The following is a 22178-nucleotide window of genomic DNA, read 5'->3' as shown; positions in this document are numbered from 1 at the left end:
GAAAAGCCATAATATGCATTTCCTCTGATAAGAAACACGATAAGATCTTGGCTACAGTTATCAAATAAAAGTATATTATTTAAATAACCAGCTACCGAAAAAATCTCATTTTTTTTCCATCCACAGATGCATGTTCCATTACGCAGTACAGAAAATAGAATTGCAGAAAGACCGAGAAAGATAGATGCTAATCTTATCGGTTTGGATACGGTATGTCAGTGTGAAAGATTCTTATCTAAAGTTATCTTTTGGAAAAACACTGAAATTCGATTCTTCCGTGCGAACGGAAAGAAAGAGAACTGGAGAAAATTTTTTAGACAGCGCAGCGAATTTGAACATACGTTTCAAGTTAGCCACACAAGAGGGGCTATTCTTGTGCACAATGCTAGCTGCATGTTGAACATTAGATACGCGTTCTTAACATTATCTTTAGTAAAACAGTTTATTTTGTTTAGAGTTTTGGGTTAATTTCTTCTAATTGTATGCCATTTTTTTAACCCACGCTGAAACATGCTTTTTGAGCTTATATTTTTTTTGTATTTCTGAATGAATCATAACGCGTTCTTAACATTATCTTTAGTAAAACAGTTTATTTTGTTTAGAGTTTTGGGGTAATTTCTTCTAATTGTATGCCATTTTTTTAACCCACGCTGAAACATGCTTTTTGAGCTTATATTTTTTTGTATTTCTGAATGAATCATAAAGAAATGAGGCACACAATCTCAATTATTCAGCAGTAATTGTTCTTAAAATCACAAAAGGATATTTTTTTTAAAAAATAAGTCTTTCATTTTCAGACCCATTTACTTGTGTTCATATTCTTTAAAATACTGCATGAAATTGACGAGAATGGGAACACATTATGTTGGTAAAATTGCATGAACTTGTTTGAAATTGCAAGGAATCGGGTTGTTTGCGAAATTTTAAAAGTACTTTTTTTCTGAAAGAGCATGCTTGAAAACATAGGATTTAACCATTTTTGAAAAATCGAAGTTTTATATTTTTTAACAATTATTTTAACCGGTGCGCAGATTGAAATTCATTTTTTACGCTTCTGCACATGACATATCACAAGTGATGAAATGCCATTCACTGATGTTATTAGTCCACAGCGGAAATTATCATAACTTGGCAACGCGGTTCACAGCAAAGCGTTAATATTTAGTGCACCAATGGAGTAGCGCGCCAAATTACGTCATTTGTGACGTCATAAACACCACGCCATATTTCCACACTCGGACATTCCAAAAATTTCATAATAAATAAATTTTGGGAAAATAAAAGTTTTTTCTAGCTCCATTTCATTTTTTTTTCTGCTTATTCTATCATTTTTAGTGACTAAAAGCAGTACTTATGACTGAAGGAAGCAAACCCATTATTTATACATTGCAAGTAAATGGAACTCAATAAAACTACTATGATTTTTTAATATTGTTCCAATAAAGTTGAATAAATCTTATAAATTTCTAATAAAATTTTTAGCTACAGTAAACTATAAGTACTATTTATTGAAATATTCATGTTTTTTTTTTGCAATAAATTTCTTTTAGTAAAAAATAAAGAAAGATATGCAGTAAATTTTGGGTCAATGGTTTCTCACATGATTGTTCAACTCAAACGATAGCTACGGAAAAACAACGAACGTAGACTTTCCCATAGCATCATCTAGTGTGCCCCAGACTAAATTATTTAAACTAACTAACCCCTAAAGCTGGTAACACTCGGGTCAGACTTCAAACTGTTCGACCTTTTCTGATGCAATTCATATCCATCAAACACCAAAACCGAATTACTAATAAAAATAAGAGTAACTATCGAGCGTTCACTTAAATTAATTTTCTTTCTGACCCTAATTTGAAGAACTAAACTTTTTGAAATGTTTGCTTAAATAATAATTTATCATTGTTTGTTAAGTTGAAAACCTTATACATTTACGTTTATTTCCTAGTAAAGAGCGCAGTTCTTATCGCTGTCTGCACCTGCAAGTACAGGTGCAATTAATAACTGTGGGATAATTTAAACATGCAGCTGTCTGAGTAATTTATGAAAGATAAACTGTACAGATTAGTCAATTAACTTCAAGAGAGTTTTCTGAACATAATAAATGAAAATTAGAAAGCGTATCTTTAGAAGAGCGTCGTGTACATATATTCAAAAACCTTTTATTTTCAACTTTGCATAAAACTTCAACATAGTAATTTTAAAAATTATACATATTACTACAAATTCAGTCCAGTTTTATAATTGTAAATTATAATTAGTAATGTAATTCAATATTTAAAAAAAGAGAAGGTTTCTAGCGGAAATACATGCCTTATCACTAAGGCTAGTTTTATGTTGTTTTATATTGCCAGATGCAACAGGTTTGGTAATTCTGTATTCGAAGCGATTTTACGAGTATTAATTTAAGCATTGCCTGTTCATTCCACATGGGTCTTCGGTTTTCTCTGCCTCTATTGCTAATCATTTTATATTTTTTCAAACAGATGATAAACAAAAATACAATGCACTCCATTTTTACTTCTGATTTCTAAGCTATTTCATTTTTTTCGTTATTGTTTTGTAACTTTATACATGATTTAAGCTATCTTCCTCATTATACCGGAAGAATCTGTTCAATAAAATAATTAGGTACTTAAAAAGCAAGATAAGTTGACGAAAAGTTAAATACTGCCAGTCTTGTTTTCTTTTAATTTTTCACAGCAGATCATAGAAAGAACTTAACAAGTCAATATTTTAATAAACGAAAAAAAAAGAAGAAAACATAAACTGAAATGGATCAATAAAAAATCTATTACAGTTGGTACTTGTTTTTAAAATTTGGCTTAACCATGTCATTATCGACGGCAAAATTGATGTTCATTTGCGAATTGGCATCTAGTAGGCGGAGGCCATAGTTGTTCCTCACACAGATCTACGATAATTAATTCACTTATTAACAGATGGCGTCATCAGCCATCTCTACTTCCACAGTTTAGGCATGAAGTTGGAGAGAAAGGAAATTTTCTCTAGCCACCTGTACCCATGCTAAACGGCTAAAAAACTATTGCAGGAGTTTCTGACCATCAGACTTAACCAGCATGTATCCTGCATGCACTCAGCGAGACTTCAAAGCCTCGGGCTTTGAACCCACAAACCTCCAATGACAAGTTCGATGTCCGTAGAGCCCTCCCCTCCCCCGCCTCCCGACTTAATTTAGAAAAAATCAATGTTAGCAAAAAAAATGTAGAAATTAAATTGCTTTTTTCACGTTTGAAATTTTATATTCTATTACTAGTTCCGTTATTGTAATGAAAAAATGTAAACGCCGCATTCTGAAACACGTATCTTGATATATTCCACACAGATCGCAACTGTATAAAATATTTGAAACACATATATGACCCCTTAATTTCTTTTAGCATAAAGCAGCAAGCTGAGTCAGTTGCGAATTCCAGAACTTGGTTCCTCTCACTTAACTTATAAGAGAAGAAAGAAACCAACTACGAATGCATCATTTGCCAAAACTTAGATAATGATCTGTCTTCCTTTTAAAAGATGTTTCCTGATAGTTGTAGCGCAAAGAGAATGAAAAAAGAGAGTTGAAAGACGGACTCAACAGTTTGAAATGGCGGTTGGGTTTGGAAGTGAATAAGAGAGAAAGAATGAGAAAACGGGGCATATTAGGATAAGAGAGGTAAGTTACGTATAGTAGATGAACTGTAAATAGTTTCTTTTTTTTTTTTTTTTTTTGCGAGTTTCTGGTTTGTTATTTCCGACAGTTTTACGCCAGCTGTGGTGTTTAGTCTTGGCGTAAAATATCATTTTAGTGTTGGCTCTCAGTTAGCAAAAGTGAATTACAAAATTTTAGAGCTATAAAACAGCTCACCGATTTGTATAAGTTGGCGGTTCTGCCGTGGACAGGTAAAGGGCAGTAATGGGATCGCTTCCAAAATTTTAAAAGTATTTTTTTCTGAAAGAGCATGCTTAAAAACAAAGGATCTGACCATTTTTTGATAAATTTGTTTACGTTTAATATTTTAAAAATTACTTAAATCGGAGCGTTTTCATTGTTTACGGCTTCTGCCGGTGACATCACAAATGATGAAATGCCATTCTGTGTTGCTATTCACAGTGCAAAATATTTAATTCGAATCTTTACTAATGTGTATTGGCAACGATATGGTTGGTAGCAAGCGTAGAGTGCTATTTTAATTCGATGCTTGATTATCATAACGTGGAAACGTAGTAGAATGATAGTGCATCATTTGTGACGTCTTAAAGACACGCCTTGTTTGGAAAATCGAACATTCAAAAAAATTAATTAAAAATAACTGTTGGGAAAACAAAAGTATTTTCTGGGTCCGTGTTATTTATTTTTTTTATTTTTTTGCTCATTCTATCCATTTCAATGACTAAAAGTAGTGCTTTTGACTGAAGGAAACCACCCCATTGCCAATTTTGTCGTTTTTTTTTTTTTTTGCATTTTTGTCATCTGTTGCACGTAAGCTTTGTACAAGCTTGCTTATTTAGTTTCCGCTGAAAAAAAAAGGACAAAAAAGAAAAAAAACATCCGGCATTCCCCTATTGTTAACATTGAATCCAACAGACATTTATTCAAATGTCTTGAAAACTCATTTTTGCAGATACCGCCGTTTACCTGCCCACGGCAGAACTACACAGCTTGTTAAGAAATAAAAAGATGAAAAGTTGTTGACTGAGCAACAGAAGAATGCAGAAAAAACCCCTTCTGTTTGCCAAAGTAGTTCCAGTTTCAGTGCAGTGGATACAACCGAGGCCTTCGAGATAGGAAGGCCATCCAACTAGCAAATGACGTCATCGTTTGTCGATCCACAATGATATTGGGAAGTGAGCACTTCGATTAATATTTTGACATAGTATTTGACATAAAAACATTTATAAGTCTTACAAAGTATTCAAATAACTAAACACGATTTTATTTTACAATCATGTTAAAACAAAGTGATAAATAAACAGTTTTATTTTTCATTAGAAATTGTTTTTTAACTAATCGCATTTTAACTACTCGTATATTGTATTGAAACATTAAGTCTTAAGAAGTATTCAAATAAATAAATGAACTTTCATTTTACAATTACATCAAAACAAAAAATAATATTACTATTGTATTTGAATAAGAATTAAATGAAATTTTAAAAAATAAATAAACATTTTTACTTAAGAAAACGGGAAACATGACTGCAATATGTTTCAAAGACATAACGTCAAATTAAGGTACATAATAACAGATTATTAATGTTAACTTAGCTGAGCAAATTTATGCTTTTAAAAAGACGTGAATGCTTGGGTGCCATCCCCCAAAGTAGACGGTGCCCTACCCCCTTCAATTATGAAAACTTCAAAAAAAAAAAAAAACCCAAAACATCTCCATTTCCCTTAAAATTTCAAGGGCACAGTTATTTATAACTATAGCCGTTGAAAAGCTATCATTACTATGAGACTAAGATTCCGACCTCCCCCCCCCCTCCTTCGGTGGGCACTCTCGAAAAATTACACAGGAATTCAACTTGAAAAACGTTAATTAAAGAATGAATAATACAACATCATGAATACTGTATGTTGTACATCAAAAAAATGCATTCAATATCTAAACAGCCTTTTTTTTGGAATTCGGCTACTTTTCTATTTTTAGCTTTTTCTGCTGCTAATGATTCTTGTGTGTGTGTGGGGGGGGGGGGCTTTAATAGCTCATCATCTTAGGCTTTTGAAAAATTATTTTAAAAAGCATTAATTGATGACAAAGTAACCTTTTTCAAAAAACTTTTCATAGAATGACCATTTTAGCAACTTTCTTTAATACTTAAAACCTCATATATGTTAAATTTAGATCAACATTTTGCTGAGTATGCTCTTTTAGGAAATCAATGTGACAGTTTTGTGACAGGGGGAAGGGAGGGGATAACAAGAAGTGTGACACCACGCGTTGTTTATAACAATATGCTCATGTTGAACAGCGTTACATGTAACAAGGAGGAGGGGGGGGGGATGTGTTCAAAAGTTTGCATAATACTTTATAGACAGCTCCTTAATTCAATTTATGTTACAGTTTCAGAGTTCCTGAAAGCTTATTAACAGAAAATCCAAGGAATTCAAAAAATATGTAGTTCAAGACATTTTGCCCTTTTAAAGCATAAACAAACAAACACAGAGCATTCGACAAAAACACGTTGTGTATCCATTGCTCAAAATTAATCTTTCGCAAGTCCAGAAATTATGAATACCGTTAACTTAACCACAATGTGTGCATAAATATCATAAAACTTAAAGACAACAGTGAAAAAAAACCATATATGTTTTTTTTAATTTACGCACAGAACCAGCTTGTTTGAATAACATTGCAGGGGCGTAGTTGGGGGGAAATGTTTGAGTATCGAACCCACGACCTCCAGCGTTCAAATCTAATCTTCTAGCTCAGAACTACGGAAGCCCATCAAGGAATGTTTTTTGATCAAAATAACACATGCTAGCGTATTAAACACTTTAATCGAAACGGAAAATATAAGATTAGTTCAGTTAAAAGCCTGTTTCAATAAACTTGTTTACATATTAGCTGAATATCAACACCAAGTTACGTTGCTTCTGATAGCAACAAGTATATTTGCAGAAAATTTTGACATATGTATATTGTCAGCTTGGAAAATCCATTTCGAATAAATGCGTGTACAAAGTTGAAAAAATAAAGAAATAAAAAGTTGCAAGTTAACCGTTTCAAATACTAAAGCAGTATACTGAAATTACAAATTACAGACAAAGATATCAGAAAGGAAACTGACAATTGTTTGTGTAATGGAGGAAAACTTAAGTAATCTGAACTGCATAAAATGTAAATTTGTTTATCTGAGAAAAGTACTTACCTCCGAACTTTAAAATTTATTCCATGAGGCGCCCAGCTTTTTTCTTCACATGCAGGTTGTTCGGAAGCGGAAATCAATGACTCACTTTCACTCAGCAGACACTTATATTATATATATATTTTTTAATTGCTTCTACATTCCGGTACGTGGAAAGGATGAGATAAATCCAACAGTATTGTATTCAAAAATGTGCAGCCGAAGTTACACATTTCCTATTTCATCTATTTCAACCAGAGCAAGAAGAAGTATTGTTTAACTGGTAAACTGCACTGCTTTCAAAGTTTCGCGCCAAGTTCATAGATCGACGACTGGTGGCGTAACGAAGCGGGGGGGGGGGGGGAGTTGTCTGGCCTGTTATCACGTGGGTCTCGATACAACAGCTAATCATCATCTACGATCTCAATCTTTTTCACATTTCCCACATTCCTCTTTCACTACAAAGCATAGAAGATAATCGCCGTAAAACAGATAAATTGACAATTAATATAAAGAAATTATTAAAAAAAAAACCGACTACGTAAAAACCAAAAACTAAAAAGAAAAAAAGAAGCTCAGTAGATTAGAATGTTGTTAAAAACTACTGAATAACTATACCATTGAAAGTGTTTTAAAATCGATATACATACAGAAGAAAAATCATAATTTCAAAAGCAAAATAGAAGGACTTACAGTCGGGGCCCATTCAAATTTTACGGGGTTCCCTGATTGGTCAAAAAGGAACAGGACCCGATTGTTGATCATTCTAGTCTGATTTTGACTTTATGATTTGTCTTAAGTGTGTATCGATTATAAAATCATTTTAATGGTGTAGTGTTTCATTACTACTTAAAAACATTTTAAACTACTGGGCATATTTTTTTTTCTTTTTCGTTTTTTTAAATTTTTTTTTTTATTTTTACGCAGTTGGGTTTACACTTTTTAGTTAATTTTCATTGACTTAGTTTTTATCATTATAAGACGGTAAATTTCGCAATCTTATCATTTCATTGAGATAATTTTATATCGTGAGGATTATTAAGTAACTTGAGGTAGTGTAAACTACTGATTATAAGTCCCTTAAAAGACCTAACTAGGCTTAAAGCTATATATTCTTGACCTTTAGCAAAAATGCGCGAATTTAAATCAACCACAGCTATACAAACAGCCTGTATAACTCATGATGACGTGAGCTCTGAAAGTGACCGTCAATCAAATCTTTCTCGCAAAACTGAAAAAGCCCGTCAAGAAAGTACACGTAACGATACTCAGTCCCCTGAATCCCGACAAACACAAATGCAACATGGTAGAGATGAAATTCGACTTAACTATAATAGTTTCCGACGACAAAGAAAAAAGTTGTATAGCACTGCGCGTCTCAGATTCGAGACGACGAGTCTCCCACGACACGATCCCGAATTAACAATATGGCGACTGGTTATTGCTATGGTAAATTTTGATTACTGTTATACGTTTAGTATCACTTGTAAGGTTAAGATAAATTAATTGGCGTAAGAACTATCAAAATTGGGATAGGCGTGTAGTCTCTACTACGCCTCATACGAATTATCATTATAAGACGGTAAATTTCGCAATCTTATCATTTCATTGAGATAATTTTATATCGTGAGGATTATTAAGTAACTTGAGGTAGTGTAAACTACTGATTATTAGTCCCTTAAAAGACCTAACTAGGCTTAAAGCTATATATTCTTGACCTTTAGCAAAAATGCGCGAATTTAAATCAACCACAGCTATACAAACAGCCTGTATAACTCATGATGACGTGAGCTCTGAAAGTGACCGTCAATCAAATCTTTCTCGCAAAACTGAAAAAGCCCGTCAAGAAAGTACACGTAACGATACTCAGTCCCCTGAATCCCGACAAACACAAATGCAACATGGTAGAGATGAAATTCGACTTAACTATAATAGTTTCCGACGACAAAGAAAAAAGTTGTATAGCACTGCGCGTCTCAGATTCGAGACGACGAGTCTCCCACGACACGATCCCGAATTAACAATATGGCGACTGGTTATTGCTATGGTAAATTTTGATTACTGTTATACGTTTAGTATCACTTGTAAGGTTAAGATAAATTAATTGGCGTAAGAACTATCAAAATTGGGATAGGCGTGTAGTCTCTACTACGCCTCATACGAACAAACCTTCTACATACATAGACTCATAGACACATTATCCTCCTTCGCGTAGTCGGGTAAAAAGTAGAAATACGATTATTGTTTAGTTAAGTGCGGCACATAATGATTGATTCGAGTTAGGAATCCTGTTTTACTTCTTCAATTGACATTGAAATGTACTTAACAATCTTGGAACTGAAAAGTTCGTTTTAAGGTTAGTATTCGGGGGTATACGTTATAGCTTTATGTTACATCTTACATTATTCGAAAAATGCTCGGAATATTTTTTGAAATTTTTATATGAAATGTATTAATATTATGTTATTGATAAAAGGAAAAAAAAAAACAGGTTTGCAAAAGAGTACGTTTTATCAATAATAGTTTTATAGGTTGGTTATTCATTATTCTGTGCCCCTTAAAATTTGCGTAACTTGAAAAAGTCATTTCTTTGGGCCAACTAAAGTGAGTTCATGCAACGTATAAATTACATTTTAAGTTTTAAACTGCTCCGTCTGATTTGTAGAAGGCATAATTAGACAAAAATGCCTGATTCTCAAGTAATTACAATGTATATATAAAAACAATGGTACCTTTAACAATAATGAAAGATGGGAATGGGTTGAATATAATGCGGAAGAATTAAACGTTTTAAAGGGTCATTAACACAAAAAGAAAGAAGATTTTTTTTATTGTGAGCAACTTATTGAAATGTTTATCGAATTTAAATTATGGGAACAGTTTAGAAATTTATACCAATTGCTTGAGAAAGAGGAAAGAGACAGTTACATCAATCGCAAATGCGCCATTCTATCGTCACGTGCGGGACAATTAGACTCGATAATTTCACCGATATTTTAATATAAATCTTAAAATTTTACTTTAACAGGTGTAAGCACATTTTTTTAATCCTTACATTGGATACAAAGATACTCCTGACACAGTATCATATTTAATAAATTACTTTGTTGCTAAAAATTTAATTAATTTGTATGCGTCACGTGCGGGACATCCAAAGTCAACCGCTTGTAGTGTACTGTATGAATTAAGTAACATTTCTGATTTTTAAGTATAGCAATGACGAAATAAATTGTAGGTTTTTAAAGCGAAGGTTTCAACGTAGAGGAAATATATCTCATTTGTTAAGAAATAACAATTTAGACCGTTCAAAAATTATATGTATAAGGCCATTCCTCTGGAAACAGTCATTTTGTCCCGCACTGACGGTTAATATATTTCATTAATAAGAAATAATTTTAAAAGTCAAAAAGAAACTTTTCGATTTAAGAAGTCACACATAAGTTCGTCATTTATTAAGCGACAAAAGTTTGTTCATTACCCTTTTAAATTATTATTTTTAATGAAATGTATGAAACGTCTCGTGCGGGATAAGATTACCGTTTTCTGTGGAATGGCCCAAATGCGCAGAATTATTGAACAAATAGGCTGCAACTTGCTGAACAAAACGCTGTCAGAAATCCTACATCATGCTGTGAAATGTTAAGATATTACTCAACAATGCGTTCTTACTTACAGTAATAACCAATGATTCGCAATCGTGCACTCCATTGGCTATGAATAGCCTTTGTCCTCATTAAAAACTCATTAATGAGCAATTCACTAGGTGAGCACGCTTTAACTATTCAAACAATGTGCCTCCTCGAAACTTTAAAAATAAAACAGAAGCCGAGGTTGACAATTTCGCGAGCCAAAGATATGAAGTTTTGCAACTCCAATATCTACGTCGGAATCAATCTTGAAGGATGTAACAACTGCTTATAAAAAAAGGTTTTCAAACGAGTACTTTTGATCAGTGACAGTTTTATGGGTTGACTATTCAATATTCTTTGGTCTTAAAAAATGCGTAACTTGGAAAATTCGTTTCTTTAGACCAACTAAAGTGGGTAGATGCAGCGAATAAATTACATATTTTCGTTTTTAGACTGTTCCTTCTGCTTGGTAGAAAGCATAATTAGACAAAACTTTCTAGTTCTCAAATATAATTACAAGGTATATATTTAAAAGAAAGCCGGGTGTTTAATAGAATGCAGAAGAATTTAAGGCTTTAAAGGGCCGTTAAAACAAAAGGTATAGGTTTTTCTTTATTGTGAGCAACTTATTGAAATGTACGTATATCGAATTTAAATTATCGGGAAGAGTTAAGAAATTTATGCCAATTACTTGAGTAAGGGAAGGCTACATAAATCGCAAACACACAAAACGCAATCAGAAATTGCTGAAGAAAACGCAATCAGAAATCCTAAATCATGTTGTGAAATGTTAGGATATTACTCAACAATGAGTTCTTATTCACAGTAATAACCAATGATTCGCAATCGCGCACTCCATTGGCTATGAATAGCCTCTGTCCTCATTAACAACTCATTAATGAGCAATTCACTGGATGAGCACGCTTTCGCTATTCACACAATGCGCCTCCTCGAAACTTTAAAATTAAAACAGAAGCCGAGGTTGACAATTTCAAGAGCCTAAGATATGAAGTTTTGCATCCTTTAATAACTCGAATCTCGACGTCGGAATCAATCTTGAAGGATGTAACGGATGATTATAAAGAGGACACAAGCAAGAGATATATCGCAAGTCACTCCAAAATCCTTTCGAGTGAATATTTCCGAGGAGGGTTTAATGTGCGTACAGTCTGAATCGGAATGTACCCCCCACCCCACTATTTTCCTGGCCTCCTAAATCCTTCTGCAATTCCAATTAATAGTGGAACGCGGATTTGGTAGTAGCAGAAGTATAATTGTGGAATTTTCTATTTGCATATCACTGTGGTATGTTGCAGAGTTCTTAAAATATATTGAAATTTTCGCTAGAAAGAGAGAGGAATATGAAGGGGATGAATATTTTGGAGAAGTTTCGTAGTTATGTATGAGTTGGGGTTGTTTCTGATGCAGATACATATTCATTTCTTGATGGAAACTGCGTGACAAAAGACGGCTTATGTTTCTGGACTCGTTGCATTTTCTGATGATACTGGTGAGAATCTTCGTATAAATAATATAAATCCGTAATCTGAAATACCAACAAGAAAAAAGAAAGTTTCAACCAATCGTATTACCAACTTGTGTAACTTAAATTGAATAATCTTATCAACATGAACGCAAAGATTCATTTCAGTTATCTATTGCACTGAGATTTTAATTCTTGACTGTGGTGAATTTCCCTGCCGTTATGTAAATTGTTAAACTGAATAATTCTTTATCAACTACGTTTTTTTTAAACAGAAAATGTTCTGTCGAGATAAAGTGCTTACAAAACTGAAAAATTTTCATAAGTGAAACAAATCCAAGAAATTCTTTAATAAATGATATAATATGCTTGCTATTAACTAATTTCAATGGATTCTAACGAAACACACACAAAAAAAAAAAGAAAAAAAAAGAAAATCGTTATAGTATTCAATTTTTTTTTCTCAAATACTCTCTAAAAAAGGACGAAACAACAGTGGTTTTGGGGAAAATGATTAACTGTTTGTTTTGTGATATTCATAAACTAAACTAATGAATGTTTATATGATTTTTTATGTATTCACTTTTATGTTATACTTTACTTTCCAGTAAAAAAAATAGGGAAAGAAGTGCAGAAGGGTTTAACTTTTTGGAAAAGAAGTGGAAAAAGCAGGAAAGATTGAAACTTTTAGAAGAAAACGGAGGAATTTTTTTCTAATAACTAGGAATTATTTGCAAGAATATATGAAAAAAAAAGTTTTTCCACATTACTTTTTGCAAAACCTTGATCAATTTCTGAATTTATGACAAACTTTTTACCACACGACCATCGAAATGACAAAATGTCAATGCATTGAAACATAGTTTAGTTTCATTGTTCTTCGTTTTCTAATTCACAGAAACAAATTGCGAAACAGAAATAAAAAGAGAAAGAGATAGAGAGAAAAAAAATATGTACAATTTTAGCAATTTTAGTGCTTTTTCTGTTTTTACAAGCCTCGGGTTCAACTTTGGTTATTTATCTGAAGTTCAACTTTGAATACTTAAATGCGCTATATAAATGCAAAACTGATGTAATATTGAAAATGAAACAACTACAGACATACCAGAAACATTAACTTTGAAGTCTTATTACTCTTGGCAAATGTGTGTGCCATTAACTTCCCTGACCAACTCTCCAAGAACATTAACTTTTCCATGATTTCGTCGTCAGGCTACATCAGCGTTTCAGAAAGAAAATCGTCACGGCTGACCGATAATATTTTTAAAAGGCTGATATCTATTTGGAAAATCTACGAGAAAAAAGAAAAGCTATCGAAACTGCTTTATCTTCGATGCGTTAGAAATGTAACAGCCAGTTTGGCGACAATGCCCGAAAGATGGGGCGGGTCCTGAAGCTAATTTATCATTTACTCTGGCTTCATTGTGCATCGCTCGTTACTGAATGAAAAGATATCACTTAAATGAAAATAAATTGTACTTTTATTTAACTTTTCTCTGAATTACATGCTTCGTTGGTGTTGACAAATAATGCATTATTTAATCATCGTTAGTCGAGAGGGACTTGACCTCATTAGCAAAAAGAGCTTGGCAGTAATAAAGCTATAAGCCGTATCTTACGGATTGTCATGTTGGTCATCTTGGATTTAATCTCGGATAACCAATTAGGTTTGTACCATTTTTACGAATACCTATCATTCATACATATATATAAAATTGTTTGTGTGTTTCTTATAAAAATCCATGGTTGATATCGAATCTTTGCTAAGTTTGCTACAGATGTCACTTGATGTTCAGGAACTTACATAATGTGCTTTCGCCTCTCTATGGAAAGCTAAAATCTCATAGTGGGTTTCTTAAATCCACACTTTACGTCGGATCTTTCCCAAATTTTGCAGAGGTCTGCTCAGGAACTCATATGGGATATTTTTCGGCCCCCTGCGGGGGATAGGGGTGAAAATCACTTTCGAAAAACAGAATGTTAGTACCTATTGATAACTATGACTAATTTTCTTGAACTTCAAAAAAATCTAAACATATCTCTTTAAATTTAAATTTCGAGTCAAAAAATTGCTCTTTTCTACGCGTTGACGGAAAATTATTCCTTTAAAAATATTTAAGCCTGATTGTTGAACAAGCGTAACTTGACACTGTTTTTATTTTCGAACTCGAAAGTGCAAAACTGGGCAACGCAGCTGTGCATTCTATTTATCGCTTAAACATTCCCAGTAATTAGGCAAATATTTATACTAAAAAAAAATCCTGAACGATACAATAGATACCCAGTGTTGAAATAATTACTACTAATTAACTAAAATAAGATTGGTAAAAGCTAGTAAAATGATTAGACTGTTTCAATATCTGATCAAATATCTTTTTTTTTTTGCCATATCTTTACGGTTATTAAAGTTTACGGCTTTTTATTTATAGAAATGGTGAAGACTCTTTTTCTGTATTTTCACTAATTTGTTAACATAAAACGAATAGAAATTAAACTTGTTTTCAAAAGGAGCTGAACATCAACAAAAGTATGCATTTTATTCCACATATTGTCGTGTTACCATTTTTTTAAAGATTTATTTGAAGGCTATCATCATTATAAAAATAACCCTTAGTGTTCTTCATCAAGTTTCTAACATTCATTTCTGAGTAACGCCTTACTTTTAACCAAACGTGAATGATTTAACTTGCAACAATCAACTCATTAGCAAAAATGCTTATGATATTATTGACAGAAAATCAATTAAAGAGTTTTCTTAATAAAGGTTACACAAAAGAAGAAGATTGTCGTAATTTTTATCGGATTTTTTTTCCAACCTTATAAAAAATCAAATTGTTTCAAACACAGCTAAGCGTAAAAATAAAAACAATAATGTTAATTCTGTATGAAATGAGAAGGGGGAGGTCAAATGCTAAGTCTACAATCTGTATTATAAGCTAGATGATGCTTTCTTCCGACTTTCTTTTTGAGTGTTTATGTGTGAAGGGAGTCCAAGAAACTGAAGAAAGTTCTACTGTTCCATGTTAACCTCAGCTGTGAAAATAAACCGCGATCAGTTTACTGTTACTTTGTTTTGGCATGTGGCATCCCGAAACGGATGTTTTCAGCCTGTTATGTCTTGCTGGGTCCATGCCTCTGTAGGTGGTTAGTATTTTGAACATTAAGGAAAGACTAAGTATTCCTTTGGTTTCATCTCAAGTACACAGCCCTCTTTTTATATGAGTTAGAGATACACAAAAAAATCATGATTGATGATTTCTTTCGTGTATATATGTTACCGTTAAAGTATAAAATCCGTTATTTTATAGAATACCTAGTTATCTCATGGAATAACTGATCGTGTCCGTTAAAGTGTAAAACTCTCTTGTATTTATTTAACTAGTTATTTCATAGAATAACGATCTGCTGCCCGTTAAAGTGTAAAATAATATATATCACATATCTTGTACGACAAATACATTTACCTTCCACCCCTACTGCATTTATGAACTACTCTGGGTAGTAGGGAGAGAACTTGTTTAGCGTGTTGGTGCCGGTTTTTGTTTAGAAATAATATTTTTTGTAATTCCAAGTGTCATTTTAGTAATTCTTGTTGTAACAAATGATTTCATGGTACGTTTCCATAAATAGCATTTATACGCTGCATAAATGAGATAACTTGCTTCTTTTTAATTTTAGTTGTCTATCATTAGTTTATTTATAGAATACCTAGTTATTTCATTTTAGATAAATTGTTTATTTTACACTTTAACTGTCTCTCATAAGTTAATTTATAGAATACCTAGTTATTTCATAGAATATTTAGTTAAAGTGTCAAATTAATAACATATTACACACTTTAACGGACATGATCAGTTATTTCATGGAATAACTAGGTATTCTATAAAATAACTGCATTATATACTTTAACGGTAACATATATATGTATCAGTGGCGTACCTAGCATGGGTGACACCCGAGGTGGTAATTTGTGGTATCACCCTCCATTCTACAAACGCAAAAAATAAATAAATAAATAAATAAATAAATAAATAAAAATAAATAAATAAATAAATAAATAAATAAAGGTTATAATATTCTACATAGACATGAAATTCATACAATTTTCAGAAAGAACTATGTTTGTGTTATAACGAAATTCTAAGTGTAACAAAGTACAGCTAGGCTCGGATCTACATAGCCGCGGGGGGGGGGGGGGTGGCACTGTACTAAAGGGGCCCGTGACTCTCGGGGGCGTAGAAATTCAGTGGGTAGTTAGGGGCTCTGCTGGTTTTTGCAGGGGGGGGGGGCAACATTTATAGCTCCGGGCCTGTGTACAGCAGAAAAATGGAAAATGTGAACGCTTTTTATATATCTTGCACTAGGCGCATATGCGCAGGGCCGTCGCAAGTTCATAAAAGTAAATTGATGGCCCCTTAATTATTTTAAACGTATCTCAAACGCAGGGAAAGATGAAAGAGTTCAGTTTTTGGGGTAAGAGGAAGTCACTACTAGGTCTAAGTACTGACAATATGAACCTAAGTATAGTATTCACTCCATGATGTGGAGTGGAAAAAGTGGGGGCCGGGGATTCCTCCCCCCCCTCCGGAAAAATTTCAAATATGTAGTCTTTAAAATGCATTTTAGCTTCATATTTTTCAAAACTTGCAGTTCCACTTTTCGTGTCACTCCCCAGACGGGTGACACCCGGGGCGGACCGCCACCCTGTAGCGACGTCACTGTATATATATTAATAGGAACCATAAAAATATAAAACCAAATGTTGAAAATTGGTATTTATCAGTAAAAAAGCAGATCCTTTAGTTCTAGGGAAAATTATTTCCGTTAGTTTTAAGAATGGGGACGCTAAAAAATTCCTTACTTAGCTAAAAAGACATTTAAAAATAAAATTAAAGTAGAACAAGAAAATAAGTGAAGAAGAGAAAGCAAGAAAGAACTAAACTCGAAAGAAAGAAAAAAGTACCTCATTTGTGTCAAATCACATTATCAAATTATCACAATACTCCCATCCTTCTCTTCGATACTTTTACGAATAGTTACACAAAGAGCCACCCAAAGAAAAGAAATATGCTAATACGCCAACAAACAAATTATTTACATCACCATTAATGCAGCAAAGTTCCAAGACCTTTTCACAAAATGGACCTCATTAAGGACATTTTTCAAAGCATATTTCGAGTGCTTTGTCAGACGATCCAAAAAAAAAAAAAAAAGAAAGAAAGAAAACTTTTCAGGAACTTTTCAAATTTCCATCTACGTGCCTCAGGTCTCTAAGTAGGCTCTCCTTTATAATTAAGTTGCAAAAATAATTATTACAAGATAATGCATGTTTTCGTAAGATGAGATCTTGCCTTTATTGTGCGAGTTAACTGTACTGTGGCTAAGCACTTTGGCGATCTTTATTAATTACGCAAGTTATTAGCATTATTAAAGTTTGCCGTGCTCCATTTTTTTCCTTTTTAAATTCTTTGTGGTTATTAAAGGAGTACCATACCCTTATATCGCTTTAATCTTGGTGCTAACATTGTCTTGGCGAGGAATAAAATTATGGTAATGCTGCATTAATGGAAAAATAATTCGGTTTTAAATGTCGGTTGTTTGAATTATCATGATGCAAAAGAGTAGTATTGGAATATGTTAGAGCAACTGCTTTGTCCTTAGTTATCTTTATTTGAATGTACTTAAACAAAATTTAGATTGCTCTAATTTAGAAGAAGCTAAATTAAGTACTACGTTGGGAGGGAAAGCTCAGTTCATCAACCTTTTGAATGATAATTTCAAACCTCTCTGAATTATGTAGAGATATGTTTATTTTTTGTTTTAGTAATGCTGCCGTGTTTTGCATAAAAGCCTTATCTGCGGATGAGCTTAAATTGAGAAACTGTTACTTGAAAGTTTACGCCTCGATATACTTGGATTCGGATTCAAATTTTAGAGTTTATGTGCCTCATTCACAAATTACCAAAAAACATTGAATATTGGTAAAATACATTGCAAATAACTACCTCATGACAATAATTCAATTCTGATAAAAAGTGCAGATAAGACTCGTGTGCTTAGCACGGCATTAGGGGTAATGAGGTTTTCATTACCTTTTCATTAAAGCTAATGACGTTTATAAGGAAGAAAATGTTCAGCCGTATATGTACATGTTTGTTTTTTGAAGCTTCACTGAGAATTATTTAGGGTTTTCCGTCGAGTAGTTAATCTGTGTTCTACAAAAAAATTTTGCTTACCCACAGTTGGAAATAACAGTCAAAATATAATGTGTTTTATATCGGTAAAATTTCAAAATTTTTGATGAATATGAATTTTTGAAGAAATGGTTTATTAAATTCATTTTGTTAGCATAAATGTAAAGGCAAAAGTAGCTATGAAACATGTATACGAAGATACTGTAAAAGTGCACATGAGAAAAGCATAGAACTGCATGTTTTGAAAAATACTTCTCTTAATTTTTACAAAGAGCTCACAAATGTTAACGTTAGAGGTTTGGAGTAAATTTAAATCTATTATCAAAAAAGTATTCACTTATTCCAGATACCTTTGGAATCACAAGAGCCCCGACTCTATATCAGTTAGCTTATAAAATCAATCAATGCAGTCTTGATTTAAAGCAACTTGCTTCATTATGCCTCCAATACTTAAATATATATATATATATATATATATATATACATATATTAATTTGAATTTTTCGCATCTTGAATTCAAATTATGTTTTTCGCAATCACGAGCGTGTGTGTGTATGAATGCGCGTGTGTATGTATGTGTGTGTGTGTGTTGTGTATGCAGTGCTGTGAGTGTACGCGCGTGTGTGTGTGTAGGCGTTCGTGTCTGTGTATGTAGGCATATGTGTTTGTGTCTGTGTGCAGGCATGAGTGTGTGTATGTGTATGTGTGTGTGTGTGTAGGAGTGTGTGTTTTTGTCTCTGCGCAGGCCTGAGTGTGTATGCGTGTGTGTGTAGGATATGGACGCAACCTGGAGACGGTTTTCGCAAGAGGAGCAGTATCGTGAGGACGTTCGACGCAATGGTGGTGCTGGCGGAGGGTGCTGATGGGAAAATAAAATCAGCGTAACATCAAAAACAGTCAAGTGAGAACAATAAACAATCATGATTGCTAAAAAAACACTTATTACTCATGCTATTTTATTCGCACCTGTCATGTGCATTTCACTTTAAAATATTTTATTTCTTCGCTATCTGATGTTTCAAGTTGAAGTTGCAAAAGCAATTCTTTTTCAAGTTTTTTAAAAAAATTTTTTATTCAAATTGTTAATTCAAAAATGCCATTGCATAGGTTTTACGCAATATTACACATATTTAGAAGCTGGTATAAGCATTTAACTATGTTTTCAAAGAACTTGAATACATTTGTTATCATTTGAAGTCGTTACATCAAGGCAACATTGCCGAAGATATTTCGATATTAAATAACCCTACATTGTATTGAAATGGAAATTTGTCACAAATCAAACTCATTGAAGTTTTAATTTATCACATGTGTCATCTAATACGATAAAACTAAATTTTATTGACGATTGAATTACTTTTCAAATGAAAAAAAAATGTTTAGGAACTGTAGTCAAAGTTAAAACGTGCAAAATGATTGAAATATATTGGTAAAGTCTCAGGAGGGCCTTGAAATAAAATTTCTGGAGGGCAAAAATTCCACATTTGCCGAATGAAATCCCAATTTTACCGAATGATTAAATACGGTATCGTACCTACATAACATTTAATAAAAGGAAACACAAGACATCATAAAAAACAATTTAAAAAACTTTTAAAAAGGAAAAAAAAGTCTCAATGTTGTAATGTTATCCCCAAGTTTACTGAATGGACAGCAAAATTTTCGTAAAAAGGATCTTTTGGATGGTCACAGTGACCTCTCGTGACCTCCCACTGGGATGCCCCTGTAACGTCTATTAAATCTGAAAGTATTTTTTTTTTTATAATAATCGCATCATAATTTTTTATCATAAAAATTATGATGAATTTTCAAATTAATTTGAAACAGGATGAGGAACCACGAATTGAGTTAATCCTACCACAAATAAACCTTAATTCCCATTTTTAGCTCTGTACAACATGCATGCAGAGTTGTTGTGTATGTTGTGGGAAATCATAACTTTTCAGTGGCATAGAAGAGGCTGAAGAAGGTATTTTTTAGATTTATGGGTCTGATCCACAATTATCCTCATAAAAAGTTTTTTCCTGAGCCGCTCATTAAAAACCTTAAATAAATGAGCGTAAACGAAATGTTTTCCATCATTTTACTTATAACAATATTGACCCACGAAAGCAACATAAATAAGCAATTGAGCGCACAAAAAATAAATGAACCTCTAGCCTATTGATAAGAAATGTTTCCTTACCCAAGTCGATTGCAGCTGTACATAAAGTTGAGCAAAAAGTAAGGATGAAAATTATCACTATCACAATGGGGCACAATGAAAATGGTTCAGTTCTGTTGCGGTAATGGCATTGAATAATCATTTTTCTTTCCCGTAAGCAGTCCTTTGGCCTTGGACAAAGCATAATGCTTCTTCCTTCTTTCATTGTTTCTTCTTCAGTTCCGGTTTCAGTCAACTTGTTTCTGAATGTAATGTGAATTCGCCCATCTTACCGAAGGATAACTCTGAAAGATAAAAAAATAAGTTTTAAAATTGGTGAATATTATGATTAATGGGCATCGCATTTTTTCAATAATTTATTATTAAAAATGCATTTTTTATTATTTATTTGCTTTATGGAATACGCATAGGAAAAATATGGGTTTACAAATAGTTAATTGCAACTGATAAATTTACAATAAAATAGTTAATAACGGATTTTATAAGTAAGTCCACAGATTAGAAAAAGGATTTGAGGCACAATTGAGCAAAAATATTTCAATAAATTGTTGACATTTTACTTTTAAAAACGCATTTGCTTTTATGATTACTTTGACGATGTTTTTTTCCACAAAACAAAAAACATTTCGCAGAATAAATCCTTTCTTGTGAGTACTTCGATTATGCTCCAATGGCATTGCTGAATTTTTCAATCATTAAAACAACCTAGCAGAATTATTAGATAGGATTTTTCTTTTATTTTCAAATATATATATATATATATATATATATATATATATATATATATATATATATATATATATATATATATATATATATATATATATATATATATATATATAAGTTACTTTAAAACTAATATTGGGAAAGCATTACTAACAGAAAAAATAAGGGAGAGAGAGATAAGCTTTTTCCTAACAGTCACACATTTGAGATTTTTGAGAATAAATTAAATGTTTTACTACTAAAGAATAGCTTTGCAAAGTTTCAGATATGCTTTTTTTTTTTTTTTTTTGACTACATATTTGTTCTCCATACATTCTTTCGAGAAGGAGCTTTATAGTTCAATAGTTTGCGAAAGAAATACATGCTTTGTCGAAGAAAAAAGTTGAAACAATCGCTGATGTAATCACTAGTAAGCTATGTGGACACCGTATTCAGAATAAACCATGAATTTTACCATCTAAGAAAGGCAAAACATAATTCATGGCTGAAAAGCAATTTTTCGAACTATAAAACTAGGATTTACAATGTAACAACAAACATTTGAAATTAGAAAAGTACATTTGCAAAATATTATGTATATTGTATTGTAAAATTTTACGTTTTTTTTTCTTTGTAAAATAGCAATAACTTTTGAAGTAGTCAGAAACGTTCGACCATCAATAATAAATTTAACAGATTTTTGATTATAAAGTAATGAAATAAATTTTGCATTGTCAAAACAAGTATTAGAGTAGAAAAATATTCTTTTCCTTTCAACAAAGAGCGAATGAACCAACAAGAAGAAAATCTTAAGTTCATGCTAGAAAAAGAAAAAAAAACATTTCCAGTATAACAAGCAACTAGTCATATCAGCTTGACATCTTTCTGATGTATTAAGCCTTCCCATTGGCTACACTGGTGATGTACGATTCAAACAAAACGCGACTCTTCAAACAATCGCTGTCAATGTTCAAGCAAGCAATAACCCTCCATATGTCAAGTGATTGATTCTTCTTCAGTCTATTGAGTAGTTTTGAAAAAACACGACTTCAGACAGCGTCTGCTTCCTATGAAGATATTTCAAAGAAGCTGAATATGTCGTAGAAGAAATAACTTGTGAGATGGCAATATTACGTTCAATAGTTGAAAGTC

The 22178-nt window shown here is 32.5% G+C and overlaps 1 protein-coding gene across 1 annotated transcript in view; it reads right to left on the bottom strand.

Annotated features, from left to right (window-relative positions):
- Nucleotides 1-22178, bottom strand: part of LOC129225856 (discoidin domain-containing receptor 2-like) — a 214878-nt gene that overhangs the window by 128956 nt on the left and 63744 nt on the right. The window contains exon 2 of the mRNA XM_054860378.1: nt 20343-20605. Coding sequence (XP_054716353.1) covers nt 20343-20526 — 184 coding nt within the window. The 5' untranslated portion in view covers nt 20527-20605. The remainder of the gene's footprint in view (nt 1-20342; nt 20606-22178) is intronic.

This window comes from Uloborus diversus, chromosome 7, assembly GCF_026930045.1.
Source record: "Uloborus diversus isolate 005 chromosome 7, Udiv.v.3.1, whole genome shotgun sequence".
Lineage (NCBI taxonomy): Eukaryota > Metazoa > Arthropoda > Arachnida > Araneae > Uloboridae > Uloborus > Uloborus diversus.
Note: the sequence above shows the minus strand (reverse complement) of the source record. Positions and strands in the feature narration are given on the sequence as shown.